Source organism: Agelaius tricolor, unplaced genomic scaffold (genome assembly GCF_023055355.1).
Source record: "Agelaius tricolor isolate 1412-34295 unplaced genomic scaffold, bAgeTri1.0.p SCAF_9, whole genome shotgun sequence".
Taxonomy (NCBI): domain Eukaryota; kingdom Metazoa; phylum Chordata; class Aves; order Passeriformes; family Icteridae; genus Agelaius; species Agelaius tricolor.
Window position 1 is genome coordinate 21,478,817 of NW_027269269.1, and position 13,059 is coordinate 21,491,875.

The 13,059-nt window shown below is 49.6% G+C and overlaps 2 protein-coding genes across 2 annotated transcripts; one reads left to right on the forward strand and one right to left on the reverse strand.

The window, feature by feature from the left end:
• Nucleotides 1–109: 109 nt before the first annotated feature.
• On the reverse strand, nucleotides 110–4,118 carry EMG1 (EMG1 N1-specific pseudouridine methyltransferase). Its single transcript, XM_071433130.1, has 6 exons — nucleotides 3,939–4,118; nucleotides 3,752–3,853; nucleotides 3,278–3,419; nucleotides 2,859–2,917; nucleotides 1,208–1,357; nucleotides 110–437 (listed from the first exon to the last, which is right to left on the reverse strand). Exons 1-6 carry the CDS (start codon nucleotides 4,077–4,079, stop codon nucleotides 324–326), a joined length of 708 nt encoding a protein of 235 aa, XP_071289231.1. The 5' UTR covers nucleotides 4,080–4,118; the 3' UTR covers nucleotides 110–323.
• A 209-nt stretch (nucleotides 4,119–4,327) lies between these two features.
• Nucleotides 4,328–10,911, forward strand: PHB2 (prohibitin 2). The gene is made up of 8 exons (XM_071433129.1): nucleotides 4,328–4,463; nucleotides 4,545–4,629; nucleotides 4,704–4,783; nucleotides 5,172–5,356; nucleotides 7,476–7,605; nucleotides 8,076–8,179; nucleotides 8,589–8,666; nucleotides 9,208–10,911. Exons 1-8 carry the CDS (start codon nucleotides 4,337–4,339, stop codon nucleotides 9,286–9,288), a joined length of 870 nt encoding a protein of 289 aa, XP_071289230.1. The 5' UTR covers nucleotides 4,328–4,336; the 3' UTR covers nucleotides 9,289–10,911.
• Nucleotides 10,912–13,059: the final 2,148 nt, after the last annotated feature.

Sequence of the window (13,059 nt, forward strand, 5' to 3'; positions counted from 1 at the left end):
GGGCACAGCTAAGAATTCCACTTCTGTGTGACAAATTCAGGCCAAGTCCCTGCTATAAGGGGATCGAGCCTGCCCACATATGAAAAATGAGAAAGTAAAATTCACAAGCGCTTTTTACTCAAAAAAGGTACCTTTAATAGGAGGAAAAAGGGTCAGTGGGGCAGTCCTTTTGAAGTCTCATTGCTTCAGAAGCTACAAGGACAAAGTTGAAGTGTTTTCCAAGAGCCCAAAGCTGCACCAAGTCCACACCCAAGTCAAAGAGCCCTTTCAGAATGTGAAGTCACTGTATACAAGTCCATCATGACAGCAGTAGCAGCAGAAGCTCAGACTATTCCCCACACTTCCTCAAAGGCAGTAGTAATTTTAGCACACGTCAGGGCAGCAGAAAGGGGATAGTTGCTGATGGAGACCATCTTTTCTGTATAGTCAACATTGACCTGGAGAAGAGGGGGGGAAATAGAAAAAAAAAAAAAGAAAAAAACAAGTTGCAAAAAGTTTTCACTGAGCCTCATCTCCATTAGTGCAAGAAAGACAAGGAGCCACTGGAGAGGGTCCAGCAGAGGCTAGACAGATTATTGGGACATGGAACCATCTTTATGAGGAGAGACTGCAGGGCCTGTTTTGCTAAAGGAAGAGAAGACTGAGGGGATCTCATTAATGCACATAAATATCTCAAGGGTGGGTGCCTAGAGGATGGTGCCAGACTCTTTCCTCTGGTGCCCAGGGACAGGGCAAGGAGCAGTGGCCATAAACTAAAACAGAAGAAGTTTCATCACAACATGAGGAGGAACTTCTTTATTTTGAGGGTGGCAGAGCACTGAACATGCTGCCCAGGGAGGTTGTGGAGTCTTCCTCTCTGGAGACATTCAAAATCCACCTAGACGTGTTCCTCTGTCACCTGCTCCAGGTGACCCTGCCTTGGCAGGGAGTTGGACTGGATAATCTCCAGAGATCCCTTCCAAATTCCAACACTAACAACTACAGAGGCACAGTATTTCCTCAGCAGGGAAACTGCCAGCCTTCACTTGGGAGGGACAACAGTCCCACGTGTTGCAGTTTTGGGCCTTTTTTTGACAAGCACACAGGGAAAAATGGGGGGCTGGGTGGAGGGGAAACCAAGCCAAAAAAGGGCAGATAAAACCTCCATACTCAGAACTCTAAGACTGAAACCTTTTCACAAGCCCAGGTAAGGCATACACACACTTACTGAGCCATGGGCAAAAGCTCCTACCACGATGACAACTGGCTCTGCTGCAGGAACCAGCTCACGCAGATCTGACACCTGTGACGCTGCAAAAGAGGTGCCAATCTTCATACAGCCCACGGGCAGATGGTCAGTCACTGGGTTTTTAATCACCTACAGAAAGCAGAAAATTAGTGCAGAGGTGTAGAGGTAACAGACCCTGACACATAGCTAGATGCATTGTTTGCTAAAAGCAACAGACAAACAGAAAATTCATCAGCTGGTTGCAGGCTGCGTCAGGGGCTCATGACTGGTGCATCTGGAGCAGTCCATCCTCATCGTCCTTGGTGGTGCTGTCATTCCACAACCAACATTGTGTACACAATTCAACATCACAGACTGCCCTCGGCCAAAAATCAAATCCCCTTGGGGTACACATCCTGGTTTCCCTGTCCCCCTGATTACCCACCAAGTACACCCAGGTCCTTGGGCAAAATCAGTCCCAGATGGGTTGGGATATGCCCAGGATACAGGTGATGTAGAGGTAGATGAGCCTTGGCTGTGGGGAGCAGTAGAACGAGTAGCAGAGCTCCCCATGAGCAGCAGTGCAATTCCTGAATAATTCAAAATCAAAAAAGTCCACAAGACCTTCTCCAAGTGACAGTAGGCAATATGGAATAGCCAGGAGAAGCTGAGGCACAGCACTGCTCCCAGAGGAGCATCCCAAACACCACCTTCTCCTGCAAAGAAACCATGAAGGACTCATTGGGCAGCAGGGTCAGGATCCCCAGGCACAGGGACAGAACAAACCCCAGCAGGTGTGTGCAGGTGTTGCCAGTCTCTGTGTAGCTGGAAGATGCTCTTGAAACAGGCACAGAGGGATGGCATGGAGGACCTATAGTCCCCTTTAGGCAACTCTGTCTCATCTTGGCTGGCAAGCAGGCTGCTGCTGGGATTTAAAACCACTCTCTTTCTTTGGAGAATCCGGATTTTCCACAAGAAAGTTACAACACACATTTAAGTCATGGTTAGTTCTTTGCTTCTGGAGTCTTGCTGACCTGCCTGCTGACCATGTTCTCAGGCAGGTGCACTGGCTAGGGCCAAGCTTTCTCTGCCAAGGTGACATCACCATCAGCTTCCTCAGGCTGCTGCTTTTCTGGCATTTCCAGCACCAAGGGCAGTTCTTCATCCAAGGAATTCAGTATCATGATAAATCCTTTGTCCCTGTGGTTAATCCAGTCTTCCTCTCTGTGACTGCAGAAGCCATTCAAGTTAATTATATCTTCATTTCCACCTCTCTCCACCTTTTTGAAATCTCTACCCAAAAGCTGTCAATACCCAGGTGTGGCAGTCAGGCTCAGGCGAGGAAACAGATCCCTCAGCTCCAAGGACAGGTGTGTTTGGGGGTTCCTTCCTGCAGCAGCAGCTCCTAGCCAGGTTGCATGTGGGAGAGCCCCCCTGAAACCAGCATCCCCAGCAAGGACAGGACGGGAGAGAATAGCAACCACACCACAACAACAACAAAAAACCCCCCCAAAAAAAAAAAAAAACAAACCAAAAAAAAAACCAAAAAAAAAACCAAAACCAACAAAAACACCTCTCCCGAAAAGGAATCCCTCCTGCACTGCCATTAGAATGTTGCAACATTAGCTGTGAACAGTTACAGAGTATTTACCTTCAGCAGTTTCTGAGGCCCATCAGCTGCTCTAACACTGAGCTTATGCAGCAGCTGAACTGGCAAAGAGAAAACAAGGAAAAAAAATCACGTAAGCTGCATGGTGATTTGCTGCACGAATCCCATGCTGTGCCTGAGCTGAGCTACCCAAAAAGCCCACCTTTAGAGTTCCCATCACAGTCTGTAGAAAGTTATTTTACTGACAGCACAGCCTCCTGCAGGCACTACCACTGTGCTAGGGAGCACACAGCTGAGGTATGCATCCTGGAACATCCCAGAGAGATGCTTTCACTTCTGTGCTCTTTTCTCACTTTGACATTTTAAGGTCGGTGCCAGTTTCTGACTTTTCCTGAAGTTCCCCCAGTCCAGACCACCTTCCTGCATTATTCCATAGCTGGTGTAGGATTTGAATTGCTTACCCATAAGCCCACAGAATCGATCAAAAGTTCTTGGGATTCTGGTTTGGGGATTGACTTCAATGAGAACATTCTTCCTGGTGTGGATATAAACCTGCAGGAGCCCAGCCCGATTCAGGGGGCTGTCCATCAGCATCAGGAGGCTCTGAAAGCCAAAAGCACAGTAGTGGAAATAGAAAGGCACAGGAGAGAGAATTCTAGGGAAAATTGACGGTTAGCCCCCACAAATGCAGAAGAAACCGATGCTGAAAGCTCATCCCGCTATAAGATGTAACGCTATAACGCTAAGAAATCAAGCCCAGACTCCAACAGCGACTCAACCCAAAACCCACCAGCGTAGCAGAGGAGGCCAAACTCGCCCCCAGGCTCCAGGGGCCCAAGCGGACCCGCAAACCCGAGGGACGGTAGCCCCGAGCCGCCGTGCCGGGTACCCCGAGCAGCCCGGGCCGCCACAGGCGCGCCGCACCCCGCGGGTACCTGGTGGGTGATGTCGGGCCGCACCTCCCCGGGGTCCCGGCCGTTCCGCAGCAGCAGCGCCTTGTGTTTGTCGCAATTGAGCAGCTCGAACGTCTTCCCCACCTATGGGCAAAGCGCGGAGAGATCAGCGGGGAGCGAGAGCATCCCGGGCCCGGGCGGACCCGCCCTGATCTCCCGCCACCCGCACCTTCACGGTCTCCAGACTCGCCCCCTCCAGCACGACCAGGAGCCGCCGCTGCCCGCGGGGCCGCTTGCCGCCCATCGAGCGCTCTTCTTCATCCTCATCCTCCTCCCGCGCGTCCCCACGTGCCCGCCTGGGCGCCGCCATTTTGTCACGCGGCCCCGCCGGCCCCGCCCCGGCCCCGCCCTTCCCGCCGCGGCCACCCAAGATGGCGCCGGGGCGCGCCCTCTATCTGGCTCCGGCCGGACCCGCTTCCGGAGCGCCTCGGCCGCCGCGCCGGAAGGCGAGTGCTGGGGGCGGGAAGGGGCAGCAGGGGCGCTCCCGGCGCCGCGGTTTCCCGCCGGAGTGGCACGGCGGTCGCTCCTTCCGGTGTCCTTCCCGGCGGGGGCGGCGGCGGGGCGGCCATGGCGCAGAACCTGAAGGACCTGGCGGGGCGGCTGCCGACCGGGCCCCGCGGCGTCGGCACCGCGCTTAAGCTGCTACTGGGCGCCGGTGCCCTGGCCTATGGCGTGCGAGAGTCTGTCTTCATTGGTGAGTGGAGTCCCCCCACAACCCCTCAGAGCCTTTACTCCCGCCGCCCGCGCTGACCAAGCCTCCGCTCTCTCCCCGCAGTGGAGGGCGGCCAGCGCGCCATCTTCTTCAACCGCATCGGCGGCGTGCAGCAGGACACCATCCTGGCCGAGGGGCTGCACTTCAGGTAGGGCCCGGCCCCCCCGGCCCCCTCCCGGGCCCGGCGGGGCCCTCGCCCCTAACGCGCCTCCACTCCCGCAGGATCCCCTGGTTCCAGTATCCCATCATCTACGACATCCGAGCGCGGCCGCGGAAAATCTCCTCCCCCACCGGTTCCAAAGGTGAGGCACAGGGGCCACGAGGGGGGAGGCACGGGACAGGAATTTCGCCGTAGTGCAGGCGCTCCTCAGACAATTATGGGCTGTTAAGGGCTTGGAATAGACCTAAAAAATCGTTTAGTCACAATCCCCTGCCGCGGATAGCAACACCTTGCACCAGACTAGGTTGCTCAAAGCCCCGTCCGACCTGGTCATGAACGGCTCCAGAGCTGGGCCATCCACTGCTTCCCTGCACAACCCGTGCTAGTGCTTCACCACCCCCTCTGTAAAAGATTTCCTTCTAATTTCCAACCAGAGCGCCCCTCTCCCTAAGGGTGCCGCCTGCTCCTTGTCCCATCGCGGCTGAGGGGCTCTCCCTCTGCCCCCAGCCCTGACCCCGCTGTGCCCGCAGACCTGCAGATGGTGAACATCTCGCTGCGGGTGCTGACGCGGCCCAACGCGGCCGAGCTGCCCAGCATGTACCAGCGCCTGGGGCTGGACTACGAGGAGCGAGTGCTGCCCTCCATCGTCAACGAGGTGCTCAAGAGCGTCGTGGCCAAGTTCAACGCCTCGCAGCTCATCACGCAGAGGGCCCAGGTGAGCCCGGCCCGGCAGCCTCGGGTTGGAGCTGCTGGGTGGGGGGGAGCCTCCTGGCAGGGGAGGGAAGGGTGACTGTGCTCAGCTGGGGAGTGTATCCACATGGGAAGCATGTCCCACGTACAGTTTGATTCCAGTTCAGGCACAAGGACTGTGTTGGCAGCTTCCCAGGAGTAAACTGGGTTTGTTGGTGCGCAGAGTGCAGAACTGCACCAGAATGTAACACTAGGGGAGGGAGAGCTGGTTTGCTTCATGATTCACAGGTGTCTGTGGAACTGCCTTTTAAAATACAGACCTTGGAATGACTGTCAGAGCAAATTAAACAGTTTGAAAGATCTGAAAAACAGTGGGAATGAGCAGTTAACAAAGCACTAACTTGTCAGTGATGGATGCTTCAGAAGGTCACAAATAACTTCTGTTCCCAGTCACAGAAAGGGTCAGGTTGGAAGGGACCACAGTGGGTCATCTGGTCCAGCCTCCCTGCTCAAGCAAGGTCATTCCAGAGCACATGGCACAGGATTGCAGGTGGTCCTGGAATGTCTCTCGTGAGGGAGACTCCACAAACTCTTTGGGTAGCCTGTTACAATAAAGTTACCTGCACAGTAAAGAAGCTATTCCTCATATTCAGGTGGAGCTTCCTGTGTTCTGGTTTCTGCTCATTGCCTCTAGTTTTATTGTTTGACATCACTGAGAAGAGCCTGGCTCAGTTGCCTCAGCACCCTCCCTGCAGGCACTGATTAGAAAAGGACTTAGATGTTCTCTGGGGGAGTGTTGCAAAATATTAGAAACATCTAGCTTAAAAACGCCTGTTGTGAAAGTTTGTGTTGTAATAGTTTGATTGCCAGGGATTCTGAGAGTTCTCATCTCCCATAGCAGCTGGTGCAGAGAGGGGGTGCTGGTCTTGTAAAAGGTTTTAGAGGAGGTCCTGCAGGACCAGGAGGGTGTTGAAGAGGAAGAGTTGTTGGATGAAATACAAATCATCTCTCAGCTATCAGAGACTATATCTCTCATCCATGTCAAAAGATCCAAAGAGTAGAACTGAGTGTCCTTAGGTTTTGTTGTAAGAAATGATCTGCATCTCCTGGTGAGGAGCTTTGGCTTTTTGTGCTCATCCACATGGAGTGCACTGGAGGGATTTGTTGATCTTCATGTAGAAAGAGAATGCATGGAGAGGATGGGACAGCAAAGAATATCTGTGAGGGTTTCAGCTGTGCTGGAACAAAGGCTAAGGTTAAGCATCTGTGATCTCAGATAAGAATCATTCTTTGATCTCTGAAATTTGGAACAAACTGAATTACATTTGTCTCCTTGTCATGTATCCTTCCAGTGCTCGTTATGATAAAGTGATGTGGTATTGAAGGGATTGATAGAAAAAAACCCAGTGATTTCATGTAGTTGTGCACTCACAGTTCCCTCAGGAAAGATTTCTGCCACTCTTTAGAGTTCTGCTCAGAAGCTGCTGCAGTAAAAGTAAAAGCAAATGCTCGACTGGCCAAGCATGTGATACTGTAGCAATAGTTTCTGTTTAAGTCAATATTTGGTGCAGGGCTTGTCAGGCTGCCTGAAAAAGGTGCTGGGAAGTAAGAGTAGAATAAATCAAAGTATCTAACAGCAACACCCGCCCAAAGCAGCCAAAAAAAGTGGAGTAGCTGCACGAGACAAGTAGCTACTGTATTAAGAGATGTGATACAGGTTAAAAAAAATTATGTGGTCATTTAATTTTTTGTGTTGGAGTACAGTTATGAAAGCACAGCCTGAAAACAGTGGCAAATCCAGGGTGGATAAAGAAATGCTTATTGCCAAAACTGGGAACTATGGAACTGGATGTAGCAGGATGTGAAAGCAAAAGATGCATTCAAGGTTTTTTACTTTCACAGTGTTACTTGCATAGAACAGTTTAGTAGTAACTATAAATGAGCTGTAATAGAGTTTTGAAAATGCTTTTTGTGGCTGTGGATATGTTACTCAGAGGTAGTGTTGATGTCCATGGTTTGGAGCTGGGGTTAGGGAATGTCTCTCCCAGCACTGTGAAGAGCAGTTGTGCTTTGCTTTTGGTGTGCTCAGGAAGTGAGAGCACCCTGTGCTTGGTACTACTCTTGTTGCTGTGTGTGTGTTTCAGGTGTCTCTGCTCATTAGGAGAGAGCTGACAGAGAGAGCCAAGGATTTCAGCCTCATCCTGGATGATGTGGCTATCACAGAGCTCAGTTTCAGCCGTGAATACACAGCTGCTGTGGAGGCTAAGCAAGTGGGTGAGTTCCACTGGTGCCTGAAAAGGGTGGATTGCCTTTGCCTTTTCACTGAGCTATTAAACAAGGAGGTGGAATTTGGGCTAGTGTGTCACTGCTGTGTCACTGTGTAAGTTCAGGCACAGGGTTACAAATCTCTAAGCCTCCTAGTAACAGAGCTGAACAGGTTTATTTTGCAAGTGTTACCAGAAAGCCTTAGCTAATGGGATAGACCACAGGAGGGACTGAGTTCCCAAAACTAAGGTTCCTCTTCAGACTGGACTCTGTCACTCACTGGGGGGGGTACGTGTGAAGGGTCTGGGTGCTGTGGGTTTTACTCAAGAGAAGGTAAAGTGCTCTCAGGTATGTTTTGTACTTGGATGTGTTCCCAGAATGTTACTGGTTCTTTGGGAAGCAGAGCCCCTGGTCTCAGCTGTCAGGTTCTGATGGAAGACACAATGTGTTTCCAATGCCTGTGTCCCTTCTCCCTGCAGCCCAGCAGGAGGCACAGCGTGCCCAGTTCCTGGTGGAGAAGGCCAAGCAGGAGCAGAAGCAGAAGATAGTTCAGGCCGAGGGGGAAGCGACAGCTGCCAAGATGATATCCTGCTTCAGGAGATTTTGTGGGATGTGGCTTGTGAGCTTGGCAGTGCTGGGAATCTGTCAGACTGGGCTCATGCTTAGGAGACTGTGATCTCTTGATAGCTCAAGTAGGTCACTGTTCTTTTTTCCCTTCCTGCAGTCGACTGGAACGAGGTTTGTCTGAGGTTACAGGCCATGGGCCTGCGCTCCTTGTTGTAAAGTTTAACTGTCATTGGCTCTGTGTGTGACCATAATCCATAAAGTTCTTATCTGGGCAGGTGAAAATATGCCTACCCAAAGGCTCATGTTACTGGGAAAGAGATTGCTTTTTACCCACTGAGATGTTCTTTAATATGGTTTAAGAAGAATTCCTTGAGGGTAAGCGGCTTCTGTTTGTGGGATTTTCCTTAACTTTGGTTCCCTTGTACCTTGGGGAAGCTCTCAGCAGGAATCCAGGCTACATCAAGCTACGTAAGATCCGAGCTGCTCAAAACATCTCAAAAACGGTGAGCATTTGGGCACAGAATTCCCTTTGTCCTTTTGCAGTCCTTGTGTCCCCCCAGCCCAGTGGCCACATGATGAATTTAAGGCGAATGTGATCTGCCCTGTCCTGATCTTTGTTCCTGCCCAGCCCTTCTCTGCTCAAGTAGAGCTTAAGATTTAGCAAGGATCTGCAATTAGATGTGAAGCTCAGAGTTCATGCCCTTCATATGACATGGCCAGATCCACATCAGATTCCATCACCCACCCTCTGCTGCAGCCACCAAAAGTTTCTGGTTACCTGCAGCTGAGAAAGGGGGACATATAAATGTGGGATCAAAGGTCTTTGTGACAGAGAGAGAATGAACACTTCTATTAGAAAGTCTGATGGCTCTGGGATGGGAACTCAGGAAGTAGGGAGTTGTTTTGGGGAATTGCATTCATTTAAATGAGGTCTTAAGTAATTAACAAGAGTGCTGTATCTGAAGGGGGAGAAGGGTTCCTAGTGCTGTTCTCCATGTGCATTTTTAGTCCTTGATGCCATGTCTGTAATGTATTTCTTTTCAGATTGCTGCCTCACAAAACCGTGTGTATCTCACAGCAGATAACTTGGTACTGAACCTGCAGGATGAGGCCTTCACCAGGTAAAGGGGCTGGGTGCCTGGCTTTATCTGCACCCTACCTGCGAAGCTGCTCCCCTTTCTGGAGCTCTCTCAGGAACTTTTCTGAGAGGACCCCAATGTCAGAGGATATAGCCAAGTAGGGAGCAGCCTCTCCTACTATGGGAATGGGGATTTTTGTTTAATCTCATCAATTTACTCTTGTTTTTTTTTCTTTCCCACCCTCCACCCCTTACTGCGTCTGCTGACACAGAGGAAGGTAAGGCACTGCATGTTTTGATCCTTTTGTTAGTACTGGAACCAGGGTGTTGCTGTTTCCTGGTGACTGGCATGTTTCTGGCATGGGCCATTTTGGCCCCAGCAAGTTTATTCCAGTCTCCACCTCAATTCCCATCTGTGATGTGAAACTTGAAGCTTTCCTTGAAGGGAACCACACAAATATGTACATGGAGTGTGCAGTAATTGGAGCTCCATGTGTGCCTCATAGGGAGCCTTGCATGGGAAAGGCAGCAGTAACAGTGGAGCCTTCTCTGAGCTACTACATGTACAGGGCATCCTGTGGTTATGACAAACAGGGCTGCAAGGAGGCAGGAAGATATCTTGGGAATCTGTGGTGGTTTGGGCTGATGATCTCTAGGGAAGATGCTTTTTTTATTCTCCAAAAGCTTTCCAATTCATGTGAGAACACCCCATCTCCTGCTTTCAGAGCTGTCAGGAGTTTGGTGGCCTTGCCTGATCTGTCCAGTGTTTACTGAAAAACGCAGTGCCAACTGAGCTAACAGGATCCAGCTAAAAGCTTAGATTTCTCAGAACTGAGAAGGGACACCAGAGTTGGTTTCTTTTCTCTGTGATCTCTGATTATAACATCCTTTTTCCTCACCTCTGACCAGATTCTGTTATATTTGTTCTGGAAGATTTAAGGGGCTTTGGAAAAAAATCCACCTGCCTAAGAGGAAGGACTTGGAAGTCCAGATCCTTTGGGTGTGACCCATACCTCAGAATCCATATTGAGGAGCTGGTACAGCTTTGCTTGTCCTTTCTGGTGACTTGTACTGATGACTCCCTTCTGTCTCCCTTTCAGTGACAGTCTCCTACCCAAAGGCAAGAAATGAAAGAAGCTGAAGATTCCTAGAACCAGCGTTGCTGACCAGCAGAAGATAAGAGTGAGGATCTTTGAACTCCCTCCACTAGTATTGTTTGTCCTCACTATGAAGTTTTTAATCCAGTAGCCAGATTTTGTCCCCATGCCTCTGCTCCATCTGTGGTGATTCAGTTACAGGAATGGGCTCTGCCTCTAGGCAGCTGTAATTCCTTCCTCATCCCACCGGTTAAATTTGGAGAGGGGGCAAAGGGGCTTACTGGTATTAACCCACGTGGATATTTGCCTCTAATCTTCATTAATATTTAGATTTGTGTAGGATATCAAATTATTTTTTGGCCAAGTGAGGGAGTTCTTCTGCCATCAGCACCAGGCTTTTTTTCTAGTAAATTTTGTTTCTCTTTCACTCTTGATCCCAAGAGAACCTGGAACTGAATTCAGGACAATGCCATTCATTGGGTGCCTGTCACTGCTGGAATATCTTACTTGTGTCACTGTCTGCTCAGTGATGCTTTCAGATATTTGTAAAAATTAAAAAAAAAACAAAAACAACCAAATTTTCATTGTGTCTAAGTGTGCTTAGTGCATGGGGAAAAAAGTGGTTATTTTATGTAGTGAGAGGTGGAACAGAGATTTTATTTGGTTGAAATTGGAATGAGGATGATGAAGGGAAGGGGACAAAAGAAAGAAATTCTCTCAGGGTCACTGGCAGATCATCACAGTGTGGGGAGAGGAGAGATGTTTGGATGCTCATACAGCTGTGTGGGTGACCAGGGCTGGTTCCTTAGCTGCCTGTGAGGGCTGCAGATGAGGGTAGGTTTACCTGCTTTTCCAGGTCACAGCAGCATCTCTATGCTGTGTCCTGGCCTCCATTGCTACACCTTGGCTTTTTCTCCTCTTTGCTTTCCTGGCTGAAAAGAGAAGGAGAAATCTTCCTCCACTGACTAAACTCTCCTTTGCTTGTGTTTCAACAGCAAGATCTTGTGTCCTTTAGGGGGAGCTTCTTTGCTGTTTCTCTGGGCTGCTCTATACCAAGATTTAAGGCTTTGAGGTTATTCACAGCATCATAGAATCATAGAATGTCCTGAGTTGGAAGGAACTCACAAGGATGAAGTTAAACTTTAGGTGAGAGCATTGTCTAAACACATCTTGAACAGAGACAGCCTCAGGGTCATGACTGCTCCCCTGAGGAGCTTGGCCACCCTGTAAATTACCCTTTTTTCTGATATCCAACCTGAACTTCCCCCTGTGCAGCTTTAAGCCATTCCCTGTGTCCTGTTGCTGGACACCAAAGAAGAGATCAGCACCCCCCTTCTGCTGCCCCTGATGAGGAGGTATTAGGTCAGCCCTTGGTCTTCTCCAGGCTGAATTAACTTTGTATCCTCAGGTGCTCCTTGTAAGTCACACATTTGCTTGCTGTCTTTGTTGCCCTCCTTTGGCCACATTATAATTATTTTTATATCCTCCTTGTATTGTGGAGCATGAAGCTGCACCCAGTGATCGTGAGGCTGAGTGCAGTGGGACCCTCACTTCTTTGGCCAGCTAACTATTCTGTGCTAGCAGCATAACACACCTGGCAGGGCCTGCCATCACTCAGAATACCCAGAGCCTTTTCTGCAGGGCTGCACCCCAGTCTCATCCTTCAGTCTGTGTTCACATCCAGGATTGCAGCATTCTGGGTGCAGAATATGGCAGTTCTTGTTCAGTTTTGTGTGGATGAAATTGTGTACACATCTGGCTGTGTGCTGAACGCTGTCCAGAGGGATATGGTGACACTATCTAAAGCTTTGCCAAAACAAAACAAAAAAAATCCCATACAAGTTCCAAGTCAGCTGGGAGTTCATCATTCCCCCAGCCATGGCCATCCTGCCCAGGGCTCCAACACCCCCCCATCACCAGTGTCAGAGGAAGAAGCAAAGGCAGCATTAAATGTCTCTGCTTCATCACTGCTTGGGGATGAGGTGACCCACCTCATCAAGTGGCAGACCAGTGTTTCTTTTAGTCTTCCTTCTGCTCTTAACATACTTAAAATGCCTATTTTTACCCATCACAGTACCAGCCAGAAAGGAACAGATAAAATCTATGGGTTCCTAGTTTAAAGCTTACTGGCAATCAGAGCCATAACTAATACCTATATATGTGGACTTGCAGCATCAAGGAAGCACAAATTCTTTGAATCAGCTTTGAAAATGCATTCTCAAATAGTGACCCCAAAGTATTTGTGTGTAACAGATCCTATGTCTCCTTGTATCAGTGCTCTATTTCTTGATGTGCAGGCAGGAAAGTTCTTGTTCAGTCTAAATTTTTTGTAGACCGGACATTATGGACACATTAAGCTCAGTATTTGAACACAAAGAAGGTTCTCAGTAACCTGAGCTTGTTCCACACGATGTCTTCATTTTCAGGCTGCAGGTGGAGTTTAAGCTAACCCTTAGTATGCCTTGCTTTAGGCTGTGGCAGCTGTTTAAGAAGGAAGACAGTTGGGTCCTGTCCTTTGAAGCTACCCAGGGGTCTCAGGCAAAGGTAGGTGTTTCCTTAGGCTAGGACTTTAGCCCCTTCCCATTACTTAAAAGAGGGTATCTGGAATCGTGAAACACAGCGTGTCCCTCCACCCATTTTTACTTCTGCCCCTTATTTCCCCCACTGCCCCTTTCCTGTTTCTTCCTCTAGTGGCAATGGAATTGCAGAGCCAGCTGGGAA